At 47.1% G+C, this 25,629-nt stretch overlaps 1 protein-coding gene across 1 annotated transcript in view; it reads left to right on the forward strand.

Moving 5' to 3' along the window:
- slc24a3 (solute carrier family 24 member 3) overlaps window positions 1-25,629 on the forward strand; it is a 498,180-nt gene that overhangs the window by 24,896 nt on the left and 447,655 nt on the right. The window contains exon 2 of the mRNA XM_038805855.1: window positions 14,346-14,477. Within this exon, the coding sequence (XP_038661783.1) occupies window positions 14,346-14,477 (132 nt within the window). The remainder of the gene's footprint in view (window positions 1-14,345; window positions 14,478-25,629) is intronic.

A 25,629-nucleotide genomic window follows, 5' to 3' on the forward strand; every position in this document is an offset into this window, starting at 1 on the left:
TTGCACAGCTTTGGAAAGAGACCGGAGCACCCGGAAGACACCTACGCAGGCAAGGTGAGATAGTGCAAATCCACACAGACAGTAACCCAAGGTGGGAATCGAATCCGGGTCCCTGGCACTGTGAGGCAGCAGGGCTAATCACTGTGCCGCCCCATAATCTGTTCAAGCAGAGAAAGCATCGTTTCATGAAGGGGGAACCATGTGTGACACATTTACTAGAGTCCTTTTGAGGAGGTATCAGCCAGGGTAGATAGAGGAGAACCAATTGATGTATGTTTTGATTTTCCACGTAAAAGGTATTTGAGGTAATATTCTGTCATGGATGGAGGATTGGCGAACTAACAGGAAGTAGCAAGTAGCAATAAGGGGGTCTTTCTCACCTTGGAGGGCAGTAACCAGTGGAGTACTCAAAGGGCACTCGAGGTCAAGTAGCCAGTGGAGTGTAACAGGGATCAGTGCTGGACTACAGCTCCTCGCAATATGTATTAATGATTTGGAGGAAGGGACAGAGTATACTGTGACCAAATTTGCAGATAATAATCTTTTATTGTCGCAAGTATGAAGTTACTGTGAAAAGATGATACAAAGGTGGGAGAGAAGGCAGGTTGTAAGGAGGGTATAAATAGTTTACAATGAGATATTGACAGGTTAAGTGACGGGAGTTCAATGCGAGAAAATATGAAATTCTTAATTCTGGTAGAGAGAATGAGAAGGCGGATTGTTATTTAAACTGAGAGAGACTGCAGAAAGATGTAACGCAAAGGGATTTGGAGGTCCTTGTTCAGGAAACCCAGAAAACTAGTATATAGGTGCAGAAGGTAATAGGGAAGGCAAATGGAATGCTGGCTTTTATTTCCAGGGGGCTGGAGTATAAAAGTGAAGAGGTGTTGCTGCAACTGTACAAGGTACTAGTGAGGCTACATTTAGAATGCAGTGTACAGTTTTGGTCCCCTTATTTACGGCAACATATATTAACATTTGTAGGCAGAACAGAGGAGCTTTACTAGATGATCTCGGGTATGGAAGGACCACCGTATGATGAAAGATTAAACAGGTTGGGTCTGTACGCCTTGCGGTTCAGAAGAATGAAAGGTGACATGATTGAAACATAGAACATAGAGCACTACAGCGCAGTACGTGCCCTTCGGCCCTCGATGTTGCGCCGACCTGTGAAACCATCTGAAGCCTATCTGACCTACACTATTCCATTTTCATCCATATGTCTATCCAGTGACCACTTAAATGCCCTTAAAGTTGGCGAGTCTACTACTGTTGCAGGCAGGGCGTTCCACACCCCTACTACTCTCTGAGTAAAGAAACTGCCTCTGATATCTGTCCTATTACATATTACGGTTCTTAGGGGGTTAGACAGGGTAAATGTTGGGAGGGTGTTTCCACTCATGGGAGAGTATAGGACCAGAGGACATAGTCGCAGAATAAGAGGGAGCCCATTTAAGATGGATTTGAGAAAGAATTTCTTCTCTCAAAGAGAGGGAGATCTTTGGAATTCTTTATCACAGAAAGCAGCGGTGGTCGATCTTTGAACACGTTCAAGGCTGAGATCGATAGGTTTTTAATTAGTCGGAAAATGAAGGGTTATGGAGATAAGGCAGGAAAGTGGACTTTGTGTGTGTTAGATCAGTCATGATCTTAAATGGTGGAGCAGGCTCGAAGATCTGAATGGCCTACTCCTGTTCCTATTTCTTATAGTCTTATGTTGACAACCAGTGTGGAACCATGCCAGAGCCACTGTGGTGATAGGATGGTGGTTTGCTGAGCAAGAGACTCAACTGGGAGTTGAACAGTTGGCTACAGAATATGCCAAACCTGTTGCGAGCTTGACTGAACAGTCTGGGTCCCATAAGTAATGCAATGGGGACAGTTCAAGGCAAGATCATGCTCATCCTCTCTTGGGAACCCTAGGGTAACCTGAAGGCTCCAGAATAACGAAGGCGATGTTCAGAGAGGTGGACTGTAAGAATGGATAGCATTCCAGCTGGAATTGCGATGGCAAATCAAAGAGACTGGGAGGGAAATGGAGTTGAAGCCGGGATCGGCCATGATCGTATAGAGTGGGAGGGCAGGCTCGATGGACCGTATGGTCTACTCCTATTTCTAAGGCCCTTATTACGATATGTAGCTTTTTGCATTTGAATACTGTTGTGCGCTTGCCTCACTCTCCACTGCACTTCCTGTTCTATTTCCTGATTATTATTTTTTTCTTTTGCAGTCTTGAAAAGCAGTTGTGCAAAATATGTATTGTATGATTCTGGCCCACCAGCACGTTTGGACAAAAATAAATTTCACTGAAACACTTTGCAACACAAACCTGGAAATGATTACCATGATATTGTGCAGCTGGTCAGTGCCTCTCTTAATGCAGCAGCAGAAAGAGGAATTTTAGCAGAAACATGCTGAGCCTGTGTCCAATCGCATTGCTGTCAGTAACATCTGGCTCACTTTACTGAACCGTCACTTTGATAACAACTGTGCCATAATATTTCTTGTACCAGACCGTGCAGTAGAAACTGCCAGGCTAAAGTGTGTACCACCAATGGGATGGTCAGTAAGGACCGAAAGGACTATTTTAAAAGGAGAATGCTGAGAAAGATGGAGCAGCTCTGAAACTCATTAGGTTGCTTGGCCTCAGAAAGAACATAAAAAAGTTTCAACTGAGGTTAGATGTCAATTTGCAAAGGGACTCGTGTGTTGGCAAAGATTTATTTCATTTCATTTAGTTGACAGCCAGAATGTCTGCATTTTGCAGTTACAGGAAGTCCCATTGTAAGCATATCAGCTGTTGGTGGGAGAGGAGGGTCATGTTTGAGATCTAATGATATCTACAAAATATAGCACCCCTCCCAAAAACGAATGGACATGTGGTAGTATGACTAGGGAGATTACGGTACCTTAGAACCATCCTGTCATTGGTGCAGAAGACTCGCTGCCCATTGGCTCAGGCAAGTCATGTGCCTCTCTGCCAATTGGCCGAGGCTAGCCATGTGACTACCCGCCGATTGGCTGAGAGGTTGGTAGCTCCGCCTATGAGGCGGGGTATAAGAACCCGTACCGGCTGGCAGTCAGCCTTTCTCTGTACGTCTACCGCCGGGCACACATCTAGTGTATTAAAGCCTGTTGTTTGGAACTACTTCACGACTCGAGTCAAATTGATGGCGCATCAATTTAATACACTAGAATTTTGAAATGGAGCTACGGATCAAGCCAGACTGCCTCCGCATCAGCCCGCATGCTGCAAACGCGTCAGCAACGTTTAAACATTGGCTGGCATGTTTCAACAGCTACCTCACCACAGCAGAAAACCGCCCGACAAGGGAACAGAAACTCCACATCCTCCACTCGTGCGTGGGCACCGCCGTCTATTCTCTGATAGAGGATGAACTGGACTATGATGCCGCTATGGATCTGCTGAAAGGACATTTCATCAGGCCAGTGAATCAGGTCTCCGCGCGGCACCTCCTGGCTACGAGGCAACAGTTCCTCGGTGAGTCCCTCGACGAATTCTATCGGGCCCTCATTGTCCTGGGGAGAAATTGTGCCTGCCCGCAGGTCGCTGCAGCGGAGAACACCGAACTCTTGATCAGGGACGCCTTCGTTGCGGGCATGCAGTCATCCCAGATACGCCAGAGGCTTCTGGAAAAGGACACTTTAAGCCTCGCTGAGGCACGGACGCTAGCATCCTCCTTGGAGGTGGCTGACCGCAACGCCTGCGCGTATGCCCCCGGCTGCGCGGCGGCCCCTTGGGCAGCATGGCACACAACCCCCCTCACCCACGCCCCAATAAGCCCACGGGCCCCCGCTGCTACTTTTGCGGTCAGGCCAAGCCCTCGCTGCCCGGCCCACACCGCAACCTGTAAAAGCTGCGGCAAGAAGGGCCACTATGCAGCTGTCTGTCAGTCAAAATCGGTCGCTGCCGTTCCGAACAGCGACCGCGGGTCCCCCCCCCTGCGCTCCTCTAGGGCCCCGTGCGGCCCGTGGACCTTGCTGCCTCCACCCCCCACCGCCACGAGTGATCCACGGGCACCGCAATTTTGGGCCCCTGACGCCACGTGCGAACCCCTGGCGCCGCCATTTTGGGCCCCCGACTCCACTTGCGAGCCCCGGGCGCTGCCATCTTGTTCACCCCCCACCACGTGCGGCTGACGGGCGCCGCCATCTTGCATCGGTCTGGAGGACCCCGCAAGTGAATACTCCATGATGGATGACGACCCTGAGTTCCTGCCACGACTCGCCGCAGTGACGCTGGATCAATCACGGCCCCGCACGCTTTCCACGGCGACTACACAGATCCGCCTCAACGGTCATGAGATGAGCTGCCTACTGGACTCCGGGAGCACAGAGAGTTTTGTCCACCTGACACGGTAAGTCGCTGTGCGCTCCCTGTTCACCCAGTAAAACACAAAATCGCTCTGGCTCTGGTTCGCACTCAGTCCAAATCACCGGGTGCTGCGTGGCGGACCTCACGGTCCAGGGGAGGGTTTTTAAAAACTATAAACTCCATGTCCTTCCCCGCCTCAACCGGCACTCCTAGGACTGGATTTTCAGTGCAACCTGCAGAGCTTAACCTTCAAATTCGGCGGGCCTATTCCCCCCTTACTGTCTGCATCCTTGCGTCCCTCAAGGTCGACCCCCCTTCCTTGTTTGCGAACCTCACCCCGGATTGCAAACCCATCACCACCAGGAGCAGACGGTACAGTGCCCAGGACCGGACCTTCATCAGGTCCGAGGTCCAAAGGCTTCTGAAGGAAGGAGTCATAGAGGCTAGCAACAGCCCCTGGCGAGCACAAGTGCTGGTGGTTAGGACTGGGGAGAAAAACCGGATGGTCATCGACTACAGTCAGACCATCAACAGGTTTACGCAGCTGGACGCGTATCCTCTCACCCGTATCTCCGACCTGGTTAACAGGATTGCGCAGTACAAAGTCTTTTCCACGGTGGACCTTAAGTCCGCCTATCACCAGCTGCCCATCCGCACGAGTGACCGAAAGTACACTGCATTCTAAGCGGATGGGGGCCTCTACCACTTTCTAAGGGTTCCATTCGGTGTCACAAATGGGGTCTCGGTCTTCCAAAGGGAGATGGACCGAATGGTTGACCAATACAGTTTACGGGCAACCTTCCCGTATCTCGACAATGTCACCATCTGTGGCCATGACCAGCAGGACCACAACATCAACCTCCGCAAATTCCTCCGTACCGCAAAACTCCTTAACCTCACTTATAATAAGGATAAGTGCGTGTTCAGCACCGACCATCTAGCCATCCTCGGCTACGTAGTGCGTAACGGAGTGATAGGCCCCGACCCTGAACGCATGCGTCCCCTAATGGAACTTCCCCTCCCCAACTCCCTCAAAGCCCTCAAACGCTGTCTGGGCTTCTTTTCCTATTATGCCCAGTGGGTCCCTAACTACGCCGACAAAGCCCGCCCCCTCATCCAATCCACCATGTTCCCCCTGTCGATGGAGGCCCGCCAGGCCTTTAGACGCATCAAAGCTGATATCGCAAAGACCACGATGCGCCCTATCGACGAGTCCCTCCTATTCCAGGTCGAGAGCGACACGTCTGATGTAGCTCTGACGGCCACCCTCAACCAAGCGGGCAGACCCGTGGCCGCCTTCTCCCGGACCCTCCACATTTCCGAAATCCGCTATTCCTCAGTGGAAAAGGAGGCACAGGCCATAGTAGAAGCTGTGCGACATTGGAGGCACTATCTGGCCAGCAGGAGGTTCACCCTCCTCACAGACCAACGGTCAGTAGCTTTCATGTTCGACAATGCACAGAGGGGCAAGATCAAGAACGACAAGATCTTGCGGTGGCGGATCGAGTTGTCCACGTACAACTACAATATCTTGTATCGTCCTGGGAAGCTCAACGAGCTACCTGATGCCCTGTCCCGCGGTACCTGCACCAACGCACAGGTGGACCGCCACCGAACCCTCCACGCGGACCTCTGCCATCCAGGGGTAACCCGCTTCTTTCACTTCATTAAGACCCGCAACCTGCCCTACTCTATCGAGGAGGTCAGGACTATGACCAGGGAATGCCACATTTGCGCAAAGTGCAAGCTGCACTTTTACCGCCCCGAGCCACTGCATCTGATAAAGGCTTCCCGCCCCTTTGAACGTCTTAGCATGGACTTCAAAGGTCCCCTCCTCTCCAACAACCGCAACACGTATTTCTTAAATGTGATTGACGAGTACTCCCGTTTCCCATTCGCCATCCCCTGCCCCGACATGACCATGACAACCATCATCAAAGCCCTCCACTCCATTTTCTCCCTGTTCGGTTACCCCGCGTACATCCACAGCGACTGGGGGTCCTCCTTTATGAGTGACGAGCTGGGTCAGTTCCTGCTCAGCAGGGGCATCGCCTCTTGCAGGACGACCAGTTACAACCCCCGGGGTAGCGGTCAGGTCGAGAGGGAGAACGGTACGGTCTGGAAGACCGTCCTACTGGCCCTGCGGTCCAGGTGTCTCCCAGTCTCCCACTGGCAAGAGGTTCTCCCTGACGCCCTCCACTCTATTCGGTCTCTTCTCTGTACTGCCACGAATCAAACACCTCACGAATGTCTTCTTGTTTTCCCCAGGAAGTCGTCCTCAGGATCCCCGCTCCCAACCTGGCTGGCCACCCCCGGACCCATCCTGCTCCGGAAGCACGTGCGGGTGCAGAAGTCCGACCCGTTGGTTGAACGAGTCCAGTTACTCCACGCGAATCCGCAGTACGCGTACGTGGAGTATCCCGACGGACGACAGGACACGGTCTCCCTTCGGGACCCGGCACCCGCCGGAGTGCGGTCGCAACCCCCAGCACCAGCTCCCCCCCCTCCAGTCCCAACCACCCCCAGCACCCCCGAGACCCAGCGCACAGGTTCCCCCTCCCCTGGCCCGGCCACCACTAGCACCGACCCGGGGTACGGACACAGGACCACGACTGCCGCTCCGGAGTCACGGACGACCACCGCTCCAAAGTCACCAGCACCGCTGCGCAGGTCCAGCAGGACATCAAAGTCACCCACCCGGCTGATCGAGTCAATTTGATGTTCTGATGGACTTTATGGACTCTTTGTGTTCGTGCACATGTTCCTTGCATATTGCTTTTTTTTCATTTTTTAAACTTGTTGTTCGCTTATACACTGTGTGCGGCGATATTGGTTTTTTTGCACGTTCATCGCGGGCCAGTGGGCAGCCATAAGATACCTCGGTACAACTTGAATTTTCTGTAGTCATACTACCAGTCCTACGGGGCACACACGCGCACCTCCCCCCCCCCCCCTCCCCTCCCCTCTCTCTTCCGCCTCTCCCTCTCCCCCCCCCCCCCCGCTTCTTTCTCCACAAGAGGTGAATGTGGTAGTATGACTAGGGAGATTACGATACCTTAGAACCATGCTGCCATTGGTGCAGAAGACTCGCTGCCCATTGGCTCAGGCAAGTCATGTGCCTCTCTGCTAATTGGCTGAGGTTAGTCATGTGACTACCCACCGATTGGCTGAGAGGTTGGTAGCTCCGCTTACGAGGCGGGATATAAGAACCCGTACCGGCTGGCAGTCGGCCTTTCTCTGTACATCTACTGCCGGGCACACATCTAGTGTATTAAAGCCTGTTGTCTGGAACTACTTCACGACTCGAGTCCAATTGATGGTGCATCAGGACAGTTGGCTGTGGGTTCCAGCAGTAGTTTGGGTGCTGCATTGCTTCTCAGAATAGCCTAAATCTCCCTTTCTACTTTGCCAATTTTAAGGCCAATTACTAGAATCATAGAATCCCTACAGTGCAGAAGGAGGCCACTCGGCCCCATTGAGTCTGCACCGACCCTCTGAAAGAGCACCCTACCTAGGCCCACTCCCCTGCCTTATCCCTGTAACCCCACCTAACCTGCACATCTTTGGACTGTGGGAGGAATCTACCAGCAAGAACGGAGAATTTAGCGCTCAGCCAAAGCTCTTTCACTGCAGTGGGACCAGAGAATCCCAGTGCCGGGAACGGATGGAGAATTCCGGCAGTGTGAGTCTGAAGAAGAGCTAAAGAATGGTTATCAGCATGTTAATGCTAATGAGGAACAAATCAATGGAATATCTCAATATTGACTGCTTAGAATTTCCATAAATTGTGTCTTTATTTGTAAGTTATAAAATAATTATTCAATTTAAAACACCTTTAATGAAAAGTGTCAAATACATGGCAGAATTATTTTACCTCTCGGAGCTGAATTACCAGATTGACAGTCTCTCTATCTGTTGGCTGTAAGGACTCTTTGTGAGATGTGTGTGGGGCAATTGTTAGTGGCTAGGGCTTAACAGGGGAAAGAGCTTTGTTGAATTTAGGTCAGATCTGCAATTGCACTTCGTAACCACAGAATGACTGTTGTGGGAAAAGATGTCGCACTGAAGGAAGATCTTGTTGCAGAGAAAATGAATGAACTGCATTTACGTAGCGCCGTAGCTCATCCACTGGATGACTTTGTGATGCAGGGTCGCCACTGTTGTATAATCTAACATGCCAGCCAGTTCACGCACAGTGAGTTGCGTCAATAAATTAACGAATGACCATAACATTTGCTGTTGTTGGTGGTGCTGGTTGTAAGTGAGATGTTGGCCAGAGCACCAATCAAAACCACTCCTCCTTTCTGAATGTCATGCGATTTTTCCCAGCTGCCTCCGCAAGCAGATGGGGCCTCCTCTGAGCATCTCTGCCAAATGAAGCCTCTGGCAATGTAACACTCTGCCTGTATTTCAATGAAGCATCAGACTAGATGTACGTGGTGAAGTCCACAGTAGGGTTGAGGCTTTCCCCCTCCGATGTAAAAGTGCTACCAACCCGGGCAAGCTTGTCACTTCAGTGAGAGCTTTACTCTGCACTTGACTCCACAGTCCCTGAGCTGTGGGTGCAGACGGTGAATTCGAGAGGAAAAAAAAAAATTCCTTCTTTACTGTCCCTCATGTCGATGGACACAAAAATAAAAACCGGACTTCCTACATCCCATTCTTTGTCAACCTGCAATAACCTTTTGTTCTCCCCAACGCATGGACTTCAAATTCCTCATCCTTGTTTAAAAATGCTTCCTCAGCCACCTGCAACCCTCCTGTTCCAGCTCAAACCCCTGTTCGGCATCTGATCCACCCCTTTTCCCGGTGCCTCAATTGTGTAAATACCTTGGTCCACCCTGGCTGCAGGCTGAGAATATTTTTTGTCGTTTGCTGAAATAAATTCCTCGCAAAGCAAACTCTCCGTGGATAGGATTCTGACAAGGTTACTAAAAAGAAAATGTACACAGTATATGGTATAACCATAGCGTCTCAGCACCCCTTGTTTCTCGTCATTATACAACACATGCTTTAACATAACCTGTGTTCAATAATTGGGTACAGTGTCGGAAGAGCAGTGCGGGGGGGAGGGGTTTGAGTGTTCGAGAGAAAGATGACTGATTAGGCTGGAAAGTATTTGGGGAAAATTTGCCGAGGAATGCTATCTTTGGAATGTTGTGGTTGAGTAATTAGAGAAATGACAGTGGGTCGCAATCGGACTGACTGAATAAGCAGAAATGATTTTGTGTCTGTTTGTCGACAGAGAAAGTGAATGAGTCCCGACATTGGGGCAGGCCAGGTTGTACACTGATTCGGCAGTCCTGCTCTCTCAATTTTTATTCCCATCCAAGTCAGTGGACCTCATACCCAAGGTCTAACGTGCTCTGTTTATGGCAAGAAATGATTGACTGAAATAAACGCTGGGAGCTGGAACAGTGAGTAGAAAGCTAGAACAAGTGACCCAATGTGTGTTTATTATAAAGGAAGAATGGACTTGCATTTAAATATCACCTCATTTTCTGCCCATCCTCGGACAGTTGGAAAGCACTTGCCAGCTGGAGGTGAATGCTGGCTGTGAAACTGGGATTCCACTGCAGTGGACTCTTTTATAGGAACCTTTGGCAGGCTTTTATGCCTCATCTGCGACATGACGCTTTCCACAATGCAGCACTTTAATTGGATTTTAGCCTGGATTGTGCAGAGATGGGGCTTCAATGCAGAATCTTCTGATTAACAGCCACCGGCATCGTTGTGGTTGCTGCATGGTGACCTTCTCTCTCCCCCCACCCACCCAAAAATGGCATGTTGAATTCTGTTTTTTTTTTGTTCCCTTTGGAAGCAGGGAGGCTTACATCAGGGAGATAGGCAATTAAATCCCATGCCTGTAGTTCGGTGATGGTATCATAGGCTCACTTCTGAATTCTTGGCTGCCATTCCGTTCCTTGCCCCCAAGTGTCTATTCCTACTGTAGAGAAGATCCAGCAGACCACATAGTTGGATAGCACTGAGGAGTGCGAGTGCTGCCGGTTTGTCTTTTCACTCCCTTGCCCAGGGTTGCTGGTCCACTTCTGACAACCCAATGACTTGAAGCGGAGGTCGCGGCAATAGCAACTTGCATAACGCCTTTAACATACTAAAATGTGCTAAGGTGCTTTGCAGGAGCCTAATAAAAGTGGTCGCTTTTAAGCAGTGTGTTAAAGGAAGAAAGCGAGTTAGAGTGGTGGAGAGGTGTAGGGAGGGAAATCTAGAGATTGGGTACCTGAAGGCCCGGCTACAATCGGGACACACAAGAATTAGAGGAGTGCAAATATCTTTAGGATTGTTGGGCTGGAAGAGATTACAGCGATGGTGTGCAGGAGGGTAGGTGCCAGGATGAGAATGTTACAATTGAGCGCTTCCTTGACCAGGAGCCAGGGTAAAGTTGGTGAGCCCAGGGGTATTGGCAAACATGACTTGGCGCAACTCAAGACAGCAGGCAGCAGAGTTTTGGACACCCTCCAGTTGATGGAGGTTAGAGACCAATGAGGAGTGCATTGTAATAGTTACGTCTAGAGGTGACAAAGCCATGAGCAAGGGTTTTGGCAGAAGTTGAGCTGAGAAGTTGAGGTGAAATTTGGCAATGTTATCGAGGTGGAAATAAGCGGTCCGACTGATGTCATAAATGCGGTCAGAAGCTCATCTTGGGATCAAATGTAACCTCAAGGTTGCAAACAGATTGGTTTAATCTCAAAGACTCTTCCCAGCAAGTGGTTCCCATACCGGCTTCCCCGAACAGGTGCCAGAATGTGGCGACTAGGGGCTTTTCACAGTAACTTCATTGAAGCCTACTTGTGACAATAAGCGATTATTATTATTATTGATGGGAAATAGAGTTTGAAACAGGCACCAAAAACAATGGCTGCAATTTAACAGAAATTAAAACAGAGTCCCATGTTGGGTGTGTTTATCCGGGTGTTTCCCAGCCCCTGTAGCACCGAGAAGAACCAGGGTCCCTGTTTAATTTCTGGGCCTCGGTGAGAAATGCCAAGCCGAGGCCACACTTAGTCCCATTTCCTGCAATAGCAAGCTCTACTCATCAGTGCAGGAATGGCACTGGATCTCTGAACCCGCCATCACTGCCTCTGTTCATGCAGCAGAAGGGCAGGGAACCCGGGGGCCCAATCCTGGCAGAGGCAAACTGCCACCTGGGAACCTTGCCACTTCCAGCCTGGTAGGGGCACTGCCAGGGTGCCCAGATAGCATCAGGGGTGCCAGGATACCACCCGACCCGGAGCCCGACCACTCGGGGCCACCGTTCGCCTGGGCCCGAGTGCCAGCTAGCCTGGTCCACGTTGGTAAAAAGCGCTCGCTCGGGGACTCCGAGGCATGGGGGTTAGATCCCACGCATTGGGCAACTCCGGCGGGCGCATATTCAAAAAAGCCGAACTACACACTTGAATATGCAAATATGGATCCTGACCTCAATGGGCTGGATCTAGATCATGATGCCTCACAAGGCGCGACTAGACCAGTAAATTTCGCAAGAAGTCTCTTGCTAAATTTACCATCCCAGTCCCAAGTTGGGCGTGACGAGGCCGGTAAATCCTGGCCAATGGCTTCAGTCTTCCCAATCTTAAAACAGACCTTGAATTATATCTGGACCTTCTTACCTAAATTAAGTGCCACACCAGGTGATGCCTGAACCAGTTCGGGAGAGCCCTTCAGTAAGAATTGTAAATTATCTTTTGGAGATGCTGTAGGCTAGAGAACAGTTTGAGAACAAGAAATTCCTCTTCCATTTTCAGAGTGACAATTAAGAGTCAACCACATTGCCGTGGGTCTGGAGTCACATGTGGGCCAGAACGGGTTGACTCTTAATTATCACTCTGAAAATGGCCGAGCGAGTCACTCAGTTCAAGAGCAATTAGAGATGGACAACAAATGCTGGCCCAGCCAGTGACGTCCCAGTAAAAAATTTTAAAAACCTAGGACAGTGAAATTCTCCTCGGAGCCCCAGGTAATATTTATCCTAAAGTCACGTATGCAGATGATTTGTTTATTATCATAATCTTAATCCCAAACCACTTGGTGAAGAATAACACTACTTTTCTCCCACTTCAGGACTTGATGACCATGGAAGGTGCATTCATAATGTGACAAACCGGTTAATTATTAGCTTGTAAATCCTTCAAATTGGCCTGACGGCACTGGTAAGAATGAGAGGCCATTTTGGTCAACCATACGGCAGAAGGTCATAATTGCAGGACTTTGCCAAGCATAATCATGGACCAGTGTCGTAGAAGTCCAGGATCACCAACACCCTCTTGAGGGGGTGGTACCTGAAGGAGGAGGAGATTAATCTACTCATTGCAGATTTGAGCTCAGTGTTTCGTGGGGGTAGAAAGGATGGCTGCTTCTCTATAATCTAATCTAGATCAAAGATAAACTGAAATCATCATGTGTGCAGCCACTCTAGCTAGTAGCTGGTGTCACGTATGGAGTGGTGTGGACTCTCACAGCAGGGGTTAGCATTGCAGCCGTTACTTCTGGATACAGAAGTTAAACGTGATCTGGTCAAACTCACAGCAGCTCAGAACAAAATCAAATGGACAAATCGTGGTGCATCAGGAAAAACCTAGTCAACTTTAGTAAGTAGGCAGAGTGTAGAATAGAATAAAACCCCTACAGTGAAGAAGGAGGCCATTTGGCCCTTCAAGTCTGCACTGACCTCTGAAAGAGCACACTACCTAGGCCCACTCCCCCGCAATATCCCTGTAACCCCACCTAACCTGCACATCTTTGCAGTACTAACCACAGTGCCGCCCACATTGTACTTTGGTCTTAGCACAAAGGTACTCCATGATAGTTGAAAGAAAACATGAGACGCGCTTACTGAAAGCACATTGTCGAATGAGATGGTTTGGAAGTAGCAATAGAATTGCAATGGAATGGCAATCATTGAGAGCAACAGAATATTGAAATGTATTATTGGACAAATCCGAGGTCGTTATGCTGGAATTCTAGGTTGCGCCTTGAATAATAATGGTTCAGTCTGGAGACTGTGACGAGAGCAACACATCCAAACCTTTGAGAAAAGCACTGTGGAAGAGATTGCAAGAGTTAGTCGACTAGAAAAGCCTTTGATTCGTGAGTGAATTAGCAGCTACCTTGGAGAGGTACAATATAAGGATTAAGCGGAAAAAAAAACAGGTCGAGCTGAAGCATTAATTCAAGCTTCATATTATTGCAGGCCACACAACTGGGAAAAGGCAAACTCAGGTCCTGACATCAGGAAGCACTTCCTCATGCAATAAGTAATGAAATGATTCTCCAGGTAGGGCAGTAGAGCAAGCAACTCTGGAATTATTCAACATAAGGAAAACATTTACAGTTGTGGGGAGTCCAAAACTAGTGTCCATAAATATAAAACCATCTCTGATATATCCACTAAGGAATTTGGGAGAGATCAGAGAGTGGTTAGAATGTGGCATTTGTACCACAAGGAGTGGTTGATGTGGGTAGGATAGTAAGGTCAAGCGAGATAGACGCAAAGAAGAAAAGATTAGAAGGGCATATTGATAAATTGATATGAAGTAAAGTTGAAGAAAGCTCATGTGGAGCATAAACATAGACCTCTTGATGTCATAGAGCACAGAATGGCATAGACCTATTAGGCCGAATGGCCTGTTTGTGTGCTGGAAAATTCAATGTCGCGAAGCAAATAGATGCTGTGGCTGGAGGTTTGGGGGAGGGACCATTGGTTTCACAGACGGTTGAGAAGGATGGGCCCAATCAACTCTCGCGTATACTTAACTTCATAATGTTTGCAAAGAATCCTAGCCGAAAAAGAAGAGATTGGAATTTTCTACTTCTCTCCTTTCCCATAAACACCATGAAAGTGTTGTCGTCTATTGCTCAACTCCGAGGAAAAGGGAGAAGCTAAACTTTCAAAAATAACCCCAGAAAAGTACTTGTTTTGTTATAATTTTTAAGAAGTTTGATGTTTATTTGCATTTTCCATTTTAACCCCTGATATTGTTATTCCCAGGCTATTATGTGGTGAGTTATACTTCAGAGGTGGATGACAAGTGGATAGGCCGGAGACTGATGCAGCACAGCAATGAAAACATCACGGACGCCAAAGCAACCTCGCATCAATACAAGAACTGCACTGAGCCAGGTAAGAGAAAACATTTGCTCTCTGGCGAAGAAGAGTTCTTCAGAAAATATTGGAAATGACGTGTGGCCTTGCTGCTGTTTTTGTAGAGGGAGTGACGTGGCTGCTGGCAATATGTACCGATTGTACCACATTTGGTCAACCTGTTACGCATGGCTGTCAGCAATTCCCATTGCCCGAAAGAGTTAACCATATACCCTCTGAAAGGGATGAAAATTCTGGAGAGTTATCCTGGGCCATCCTTGTGTAGCCAAAGGCAGCTATAGGGTAACATTGATAGAGATGTTTAGTGGTTTGCCTGCCCTTCCTGTTAAAAAAAACCTGTGTGTATAAAGTGCTGGAATTTGTGAGAGATTATGTCAGTTTTTTTTTTACAATGGATGAATAGCTAACGGTATTCTAGAAGACATTGGGTGTCTCGGTAGAGGAATGTAATTTGAGTATTTCAAACTACTTTGAAGGTGATGTATTTGTTAATTAATTACGTCACCCATCTTTGGTGTTATGAATGGATTGTGTTTTGCTGAGATGAACTGAAACCACAAAGCATGTACTGCAGCAGATAAAATGCAGATTTGTCATAGTAACCGATGTGCTGTCCCTGCAAAGAATAAATGGCCCCAAGAGCTGAAGGAGTCCCATTAGTTGAAGCAGTGTCTTAAGGAATAAAGTGGCCTGAAATCATCTTTTCTTCATCCTTGCTGCTCACCCTCAGAGCTGACTGTGTCAAGCGAAAGTGTGCTGTGATATCAAGATGACACGGTCCTGTGTCTGCCATTCTAATGGAAGCATTAGTTCCTATTTTTTTATATATTGGACTGGATCTTGGCTGCATCAGGGCATCTTGCACTATGCATAATTTGTTACAGCTTTTTCTTGCCCCCTTCAACTAAAATTGTAATAGGGGAGGATGGGAAACATGGATGGTATTGTTTGGGGGGGGGGGGGGGGGGGTGAGGAATGTGAGTGCAGCCCAGCTGTGCCTCCTCAGGAATATTCTACAGCTATGAGAATCACTCTTGTATCTCCTAGCCTCTTATAGCAATCTATTATAAAGAAGAAACTAACTGATCTTCTGGTAGTCTCCACTGATCCATTTACTTCAACGTTGACAATGCTCCATGAAAGGGTGTAACTGAAGTGTTGGGTCCCTACTTAGCATATTCAAAGGACTTTGCTTCTGTTCATGGTAGCCTTCAGATTTGCCTGAATATTGCCCAAGCCAAAATGGTGTTAGAATGCATTTCACGTGAATGGACATAATACAGCCTTGGCCGTGTTGCACAGTTGAGAAACAGGCACAATGTGTTCCAAATTTCCCCCCTTTGTATGTGTGCATTAAACTCCGTTAGTATTTCTGAGAGACTACCTAAGATTTTTTTTTGGTATTGGTGAATAGCTGAACATATTCCAGAAGACAGTGGGTGTCCCTGTAAAAGAATGTACAATCATTTGAGCATCTCAAACTGCTCCGTAGGTGCTTTGTTGATTAATTACCTCACCCGGCTTTGGCATGTGAATGGATTGTGTTTTCATGAGATAAGCTGAAAACACGAAGCATGCACTGCTTGAGTTTTGTGATCTTGCAAACAAGCAGCTTTCAATGCAAAGGGATGAGCAGAAGAGACAATTCTGTCCGAGGTGCACCAATACCTAAGAGTTACTTTCTTCAAGGAAGGATTTTAGGATTTTGTAGCTGCAGGATGGAAGCGGGATCTCCGATCCATCTGGGTGTGTTTTCAGTGAGCGAGCCGCAGGAACACAAGCTAAATTGTTTATTGTAAATAAGCAGAGTTCCTCAGGATCAACTCTGCTGTAATGACTGAAGGCGTCTTTATTCTTTCTTCTCTTTTGTTTTGGCTTGTTTTTGAAACGTCGTGTATCTGAGTCTCTTTGGTCATGGTCAGGCTGGTTACAGTTTTGCACTGGAGAAATGGGCTTGTTACAAAAAGAACCACAATAGCTCGCATATTGAGCAGTTAGCATTGCTTTTCTTCAGAGAGTTCAACTATTTTATATTTGTGTATTTCTGGTCATGTTATTGCTTCTTGAGCATGAAGGGTTTTGCGAGAGCCTTCGTTTTATAGCATAGAAAGAGGCTTATAAGCACAAAAAGAGGCTCTTCAGCCCATTATGTCTGTGCTGGCCACCAAGACAAATGCTTCTTTAATGTTGAGGGTTCCTGCCTCTACCACCCTTTTCAGGTAGTGAGGTCCAGATTCCAACCACCCTCTTGGTGAAAACGTCTTTCCTCAAATCCCCTCAAAATCTCTTGCTCCTTAACTTAAATTAATGCCTTGGTTATTGACTCCCTACTAAGGGGGAAAGTTCCTTCTATGTTCCTCATAATTTTGTACACCTCAAACAGGTTCCCTCTCAGCCTTTTCTGAGCCTAACTAGCCGCTCCGCAGCTGAAACACTCCAGCCCAGTCGACATCCCGGTGAATCTTCTCTGCACCCTCTCTAGTGCAAACACATCCTTTCTATAGTGTGGTGACCAGAACTGCACAGCAAGGGTATGTAGTAAGAATTTTGTTTTCATTGGCAGGAGAGTCAGTTGTCATGGGACTCTGATTTAAAGAGATCAGAGGAAACATATATTACAATTACTCAAATGTTCCTAGGGACGAGGACAATCAGCGCTCGGAAGAATGGAGAAGCTGGGGCTGTACTCCATTGAGCAGGGAAAAGTTGAGAAATTTAGTAGAAGACATTCAAAATTATGGAGGTCTTTTTTTATGAGGCAAACCTGTTTCCAATGGAAGTTGGCTTTGGTTAATGGAGGACAGATTTAAGATGGAGGAGGGAAATGAGCCAATGGGTAGATGAGGAGAATTTGTTTTTATCACAGCAAGTTCTGATCTGGAATGTGCTCCCTGAAAGAATGAAGTTTCAATAATAACTTTCAAAAGGGCTTGGGTGTATACTTGAACAGGAAGCAATTACGGGGTTGTGGGGCAAGAGTGGGCTAATGGGACTAATTGGCGTGGTTCTTTCAGAAGAGCCAACACTGACCCAATGGACTGAGTGGCTCCCTCCTGTGCAAGAAGACTGTGCTTCCACCAACCAAAGGCTTTGACATCTAATATACGTTACTGGTTCCATTCAGTGAGATTTCATTCCAGAGGCCCATTTACCTAAAGTGGAGCTCAGAGCTTGCGAAGATGCATCTTGCAAAAATAACATAACAGGAGTTGTAAATATATATAAATCTGTTGCGAAATTGTCTTCACATTTTAATCAAAGTTGTAAACCCCAACTATTGAATGCATTGCCTGTACGTGTGATACGTTGAGATATTTGCACTTGCATGGGGTACTTTGGGTTGAGTAGCAAAACAGTTATGTTACGGGACTTTAATCCAGAGGTCTGGGTGATTGACTTGGGATCAAATCTCACCGTGGCAATTAAAATTCAGCTAGGTAAGCAAATATACAATCAGCCAGTATACGTTAATTCCAATTCTCTTCACACACTAAGTGGTGCACTCAGGCAGACCCTCATCCGTTTCCATAGCTAGTCATTTGCAGAACAGGTTGCTAGTCTGTCACCAGGCGCTTATAGCTTAAGGGGTGCCACTCCGCATCAAGCATAGCTGACCAAGAGTCTCTCCCGCTCTTATCGCCAACCATTGGCATGTTGGAGGGTTGATGCACTTAACCTGTTTGGCCGCATTACGATCGCATCTTCCTAAGCCATCAAATCCTGGGGTGGGACTCAAACCCAGAGTTTCTGGCTCAGATGCAGGATTGCTACCCACTGCGCCACAAGGCCTCCTGCGCCAGTTAATGATGATCATGAAGTTGTCCTACACTAGTTCACTAATGTAGTTGAGGGAACGGAAATTTGCCCCTCTTAACAGTCTGGCTTTTTTTTGTAACTCCAGATCCACAGCAATGTGACTGACCCTCAACTGCCCTCTGACATTGCCTATTAAGCCACTCGATTGTGTCAGAAACTGTGACGAGAAACAATAATTCCCATGCACTACTGCGGCTTAAGAAAACAGCGCAATTAGGGATGGGCAGAAAGTGCTGGTCTCTCCTGTGATGACCATGAGTCACATTAATGAATAAAATAAAAATCAACAGTGACACAGGAAATCTGCCCATGTAAACAATTCAGGACAAAATTGGAATTCTAAATTCTGGTCTTCAATATTTATCTCCTTTCATTCAGTGATGTTACCTCACTCCGGTAAATCGTCTGAATGTCTTAACTTGCGGGAGTTAACTTACACAAAGGTGTAATTGGTGAGTAACAGTCACATTTGAAGCGGATGTTCATGTATTTCATAGTGTCCAGCTTCAATCTTCCTCAAAGCAGAGAGATAAAACACCAGTAAACGTTAAGAAAAAACAGTGAAAATGGGATTCCGTGAGTTTAATCTCTACAACATCTATTTACGCAATTATATAAAATAATAAAGATCCTTGACTCCCCACATCAGTGGATCATCAGCCATGACTCGAGAGAGATTTCTGACTGCACACTCCAGCTTTTCTGGTGTCCTGTAGCCCTTTTTAACATCATGACAGCAGTAACACGGCTTCAAAGTCTTCCTGATGACATTTTTCTGCTGCTATCTTGTCCCTGTCTATGCTGTGGTGCCAAGTTGGCCTGTCCTGTGAGGTGGGGTGTGGTGGACTTGAGGACCCCCCAACAGGTAAGAAGGGGTGTTGAGGGGATCTGGGGGTGTTGTTGGGGAATTGATAGATCGGGGTATCAAGATCTTTTCCTGCACTGGGAAACGGACCTCCTCGGTGTATAAAATGAAGGTACGTGCCTTCCCCGCTAAGGCCCGAAAAAATAACGAGTCCCATTCGATAGCTGGGTCATTTCGAGCGCTACGAGCGGCGGAAACACCCTGCTAAAACTGCCCTCTACGGGACTCTGTTGTTTTTTGTTAAATCGCGCCCATTGATTTCACTGAACTTCTTTAAAAATAATGTGCGTACAAAAACCCAATATATTAAAAATCCCTTCTTCCAAATTCTTTCTGAATGAAAAGACTTCCAAAACATTTATTGATATCCATTCATGGGATGTGGGTATTGCTGACAAGGCCAGCATTTGTTGACCATCCTAGTTGTCTTTGAACTGAGAGGTTTCCTCAGAGGGCCATTTAAGAATCAACCATATTTCTGTGGGTCTGGAGTCACGTGTAGGCCAGACCAGATCAGGATGGCAAATTTCCTTCCCTAAAGGACATTAGAGAACCTGTTGCTTTGTTAAAAAAATGATTCTCGGTTATTTTGTTGTCACGATTACTGACGATAGCTTTCATTTCCGAATTTTATTTATTAATTGAATTTAAATTCAACCAGCTAGCGTGGTGGGATTTGAAGCCATGTCCCCAGAGCATCAGTCTGCGGATTGCTAGACCTAGTGACATTTCCACTACACTATAAAACTGTCTATTGAAACAATAGGGGAAAGGAGAGCAGAGGATTTTAGTTCCAGATAGTTCCTTAAGTTTGAAAAAGAATCTCTTTGACTGCCTCCCGGGACAAATGCCCTGCCTGGTGTGGAGCAGTCATACGGTGGATACAGTGGAGTCGAGCCCTGAGCCTGCTGGTCTTGGCTGGGTCAATGGTAGAGATGTTGCAACTGGCCTCAGGATCCCCACATTACAAAGGGGAGTGAATTGCAGTTGGGGCGGGGGTTGGGGGGGAAGATAGTGAGAGAGCCCCTAATGAATGAGTAGGCCGTTGAGGAGGCATCCAAAATGGAGTGCACAAACCATCTTCTCCTGCAATTTATTACACAGGGGATGACTACACTGAGGAAAATAAACCAGGGAAAGGAATTATCTGCATTGTATGAAAGCGAGTCGTGAAAGCAAGACAAGTACAACTGAACTTGGCATATTTTAGACAGTTTTATATTCCACCATGTTGGGCAGGAACAACACCACGTTGACTCAATGTTATTTATTTGCAGTGCAAAGGAGCGGCACAGAATGGATAGGTCCTGTATCACCACCATGAAAGGTGCAGTGCAGGTCAGATGTAATGTAGTCTGATCTTGCCAGAATCAGCAACTGTTTATCGTTCTGGTTTGCTATCTGAGCAATGACATTACAAATGTGTAGCCCTTCCTAGTTTAATAGTCCAAGCCCTTAAAAGATCATCCTAGTTTTTGGAGCCAGGAAGTGGCCCATTTGGGAAAGGGGCTCCTGTAATTTTGATGGGCAATTGCAATAAAAAAAATTTCTTCAGTTCTTATTTTTAGATCTTTACATCTGGGTCAGGAAATTGCGACCTCAAAACAAGAGAGCTGATCTTGAAACCAGTGTGACAGGTTCCTTCCAATCATGCACTGTTTATTAGTGGTTACCAGTTAAACATTGTTCCAGTTCCGGGTAATAGTGCGCTTTCCCCACCATCCCCTTAAAAGCAGTGACAAATGGTCTTGGTCGTTCAACAGACACCAGTTGCCCTAGGAGACCGTGTGAAAAAGCAAAGTGTTGTGAATTGATATTCATAATGAAAGGTCAAAGCAGCTGTTTTAAGTTGAATTTAGCAAAAAAACAAACACCAAAGTGGGAAGTGGTGCACCCTATAGGACTGAGAAGTTAAACGAGCTTCAAAATGTTTCTTAATGACATGTTTGTCTAGGCTGGGCAAGGTAAAAGCAAAGTGGTCTGGTTGTCAAAATGAGAGTACTTCTGAATTGCAACTCCTTTCTGAAATGCTACTTACTGTCGCTTACTTCTAAAAGCTGAAGCGTTCATTTACTCCAGCAACAATGACTGCCCTTCGAAAGAGCTTCATCGGTTCAACAAACGCTTTGGGACTTGCTGATCTTGTGAAAGGTGCTAGAAAAATGCCAATCATTCCTCTCGAGTTATATTCCTTCTTGACTCTCATATCGGGGCTGGGGGTGTGGGGGTGGTGCAATGCGGTCCAGTGGTATTATCACTGGTCTAGTATTCCCGTAAAGCTCTGGAGACCTGGGTTCGGATTCCACCACATTTGATGCTGATTGAATTCCATAAAAATCTGGACTCAATATATTGTCTAGTTGTTGTGAAAGCTCATCTGGTTCACTAGTGTCCTTTAGGGAACATTTCCTTCCTTTGGGGGAAGTAAATAGGTCATCCTTATCTGGCCTACATGTGACACCGGCAATGTGGTTGACTCTTGGCTGTCTTCTGGAATGGACCAAGCAGGGCAATTAGCGATAGGCAGCAAATGCTCTCCCAGCCAGCAATGCCCACATCCCATGAATGAATAAAGACACATGATATCACCTGAGGAATGAACTTACTAATTTTCAATAGCCGAGTGTCTACTTTAAATATTGAATCATATAGCACAGAAGGAGGTGAATCTGTGCTATCCTAATAGTCCCACTCCGCTTCTCTTTCTCCACTGACAGAAGCTTAAGTAATTCCATAGAATAGAATCCTTACAGTGCAGAAGGAGGTCATTCGGCCCATCAAGTCTGCACCGACTGTCAGAAAGAGCACCCTGCTCAACCTGCATAGCGTTGTACATTAAGCGACAATTTAGCATGGTCAATCCACCTAACCTGCACATCTTTGGACTGTGAGAGGAAACTGGAGCACCCGGAGGAAATCTACTCAAACACTGGGAGGAAGTGCAAACTCCACACAAACAGTCACCTGAGGTTGGAATGGAACCCGGGTCGTTGGAGCTGTGAGGCAGCAGTACTAACCACTGTGCCACTTTGCTGCCCAATAGCACCTTTCACCAACACTGGGCATCTCGAAGCACTTTCCAGCCAATGAAGTACAGTCACCGTTCTGACTTTGGTAACTGTCCGGTCTGCCCACTGCAGGCTCGCACAAACAGCACTGTGAGCACGGTAGCACAGTGGTTAGCACTGTTGCTTCACAGTGCCAAAAAACTGGTTTGATACCCAGCTTGGATCACTGTGCAGAGTCTGCACGTTCTCCCCGTGTTGTGTTGTTTTCCTCCGGGTGCTCCGGTTTCTGGCGTCTTAGGTAAATTGGATATTCTGAATTCTCCCTCAGTGTACCTGAACAGGTGCTGGAGTGTGGCGATGACAGGATTTTCATAGTAACTTCATTGCAGTGTTAATGTAAGCCTAGTGGTGACACAAATAAAGAACAAAGAAAATTACAGCACAGGAACAGGCCCTTCGGCCCTCCCAGCCTGCGTCGATCCAGATCCTTTATCTAAACCTGTCGCCTATTTTCCAAGGATCTACTTCCCTCTGTTCCCCGCCCCTTCATATATCTGTCCAGATGCATCTTAAATGATGCTATCGTGCTCTACCACCTCCGCTGGCAAAGCATTCCAGGCACCCACCACCCTCTGCGTAAAAAAACCTTCCACCCACATCTCCCTTAAACTTTCCCCCTCTCACCTTGAAATCGTGACCCCTTGTAATTGACACCCCCACTCTTGGGGAAAAGCTTGTTGCTATCCACCCTGTCCATACCTCTCATAATTTTGTAGACCTCAATCAGATCCCCCCTCAACCTCCGTCTTTCCAACGAAAACAATCCTAGTCTACTCAACCTTTCTTCATAGCTAGCACCCTCCATACCAGGCAACATCCTGGTGAACCTCCTCTGCACCCTCTCTAAAGCATCCACATCCTTCTGGTAATGTGGCGACCAGAACTGCACACAGTATTCCAAATGTGGCCTAACCAAAGTCCTATACAATTGTAGCATGACCTGCCGACTCTTATACTCAATACCCCGTCCGATGAAGGCAAGCATGCTGTATGCCTTCTTGACCACTCTATCGACCTGCATTGCCACCTTCAGGGTACAATGGACCTGAACTCCCAGATCTCTCTGTACATCAATTTTCCCCAGGACTCTTCCATTGACCGTATAGTCCGCTCTTGAATTTGATCTTCCAAAATGCATCACCTCGCATTTGCCTGGATTGAACTCCATCTGCCATTTCTCTGCCCAACTCTCCAATTTATCTATATTTTGCTGTATTCTCTGACAGTACTCCTCGCTATCTGCAACTCCACCAATTTTAGTATCATCTGCAAACTTGCTAATCAGACCACCTATAGCTTCGTCCAGATCATTTATGTATATCACAAACAACAGTGGTCCGAGCACGGATCCCTGTGGAACACCACAAGTCACCTTTCTCCATTTTTGAGACACTCCCTTCCACCACTATTCTCTAACTCCTGTTGCCCAGCCAGTTCTTTATCCATCCAGCTGGTGCACCCTGAATCCCATACGATTTCACTTTCTCCATCAGCCTACCATGGGGAACCTTATCAAACGCCTTACTGAAGTCCATGCATATGACATCTACAGCCCTTCCCTCATCAATGAACAATTAATAAAGATTATTATTATTACAACATCTGGTTTTGTTGTGTTGATTGGGCGATGGGTATTGGTCAGGGTACTAATGAGAGTGCCCCAGCTCCCCTTCGAAATAGTGATCATGAGATCTTTTGCATGCCCTTTGAGAGGGCAGATGGGGCAACGGTTAATGTTTTCATCTGAATGACGACACCTCCGACAGGGCAGCACTCCCTCAGTACTGTTACTAGAGTTTCGGCCTAGATTATTATGCTCAAGTTGTGGAATGGGACCTGAACCAACAAGCCACTGACTCTGAGATGATAGAGTGCTATTCACAGCCATGGCTGCCACCAGCAATGATGGAAGTAATGCAGTTATTGGTGTGTTAGCTGCGATTTAGGTCTAACACCATCCCAGAGTCTCCACTATTTTTGACTTGCCCATGAGCTCACTTGGTTCTGCGTTGGCTGATAACGTCCTTTTCCCTCGTTTAATTTGCACACCGTTAGTTCTTGATGACAAATTCCTCTCCTTTTAGCATGGCATGTTTGTTGCTATTGAAAATAAATAATTTTATTAACTCAGCAGTTTCGCACCCACATCTTCCATCCGTGTTCTATTGATCAGGATGGGAGAGAACACCCATGTTCCTCTTTGGAATAATGCCCTGGGCACAGTGGTTGGCACTGTTACTTCACAGCACCAGAGTCCCAGGTTCGATTCCCGGTTTGGGTCACTGCCTGTGCGGAATCTGCACATTCTCCCCGTGTCTGCATGGGTTTCCTCCGGGTGCTCCGGTTGCCTCCCACAAATCCTGAAAGTCGTGCAGGTTAGGTGAATTGGACATTCTGAATTTTCCCTCGGTGTACCCGAACAGGCGCTGGAGTGTGGCGACAAGGAGATTTTCACAGTAACTTCACTGCAGTGTCAATGTACGCCTGCTTGTGACAATAATAAAGATTAATGTTAATATTTCTGTCCACCTGGAAGGGCTTGGTTTAATGTCTCATCTGAAAGACAACACGTATGACAGTGCAGCTCTCCCTCAGTATTGCAATGGAGTGTCGGCCTGACTGCTGTGCTCTTTTCTCTGTGAAGTACCTTACCTATCACTTTATTATCTTACAGCATTGCCTTGGTTGTGGTAATGTGACAGACCTACATATGCTTTACTTATCCTGGGCTGGTTGCACGGACATAGACAGCCCACTGTCCATGTGGCTATTCTCTGATATGTGAGTTTGAAAAGAGTGCCATTTGACAATTGGGTCATGATGAGTTCCCACTGTGTTAAATCCCCGAGCTCACCTGTTATCTGCATGTGTGCAGGTATAACTAGAGTGAACATTGTCTGCTTTCCGCTTCTCTTGCCTCAGATGTGGGCCTGAATTTTCATCTTCGAGGTGGACAGCGCGAGTCGGGGAAATTCCAAGCTCAGCCCACCCACCTTGGGAGAAAGTTTACAGGCAGCTGCAAGGGTTGCTGGGTGTAAAGGAGGGCTGTGGGATTTTGTCCCTGTTAAAATTAAAACACAGGCTCTCCAGTCCTTACCCCTCACACTCCCTCATTTCCTACACACTTCCCATGACCCATCCTTGCCACCTCATCCCAAACCCCTCCCCCACCCACCTTGAGAGCACAGACGTCCATTACTCTTTTGTAACACCGACACCCCAGAGAAAATATCATTTGATTGACTGCTCTGGCTCTCTGATCTCTTTTACTATGATTATCTACACAAGGTTAAGTTGTCGCAGGGACTTGTGCTTGTTTGTTCCTGATACTTTAAAGCTTCTGGATGATTGAAACTTTTATTGTATTCTAGTGAAATATTTGTTTTGTCCACATGGTCGAAAGCTATGCATGACTTAGATT

This window comes from Scyliorhinus canicula, chromosome 1, assembly GCF_902713615.1.
Source record: "Scyliorhinus canicula chromosome 1, sScyCan1.1, whole genome shotgun sequence".
Taxonomy (NCBI): Eukaryota; Metazoa; Chordata; class Chondrichthyes; order Carcharhiniformes; family Scyliorhinidae; genus Scyliorhinus; species Scyliorhinus canicula.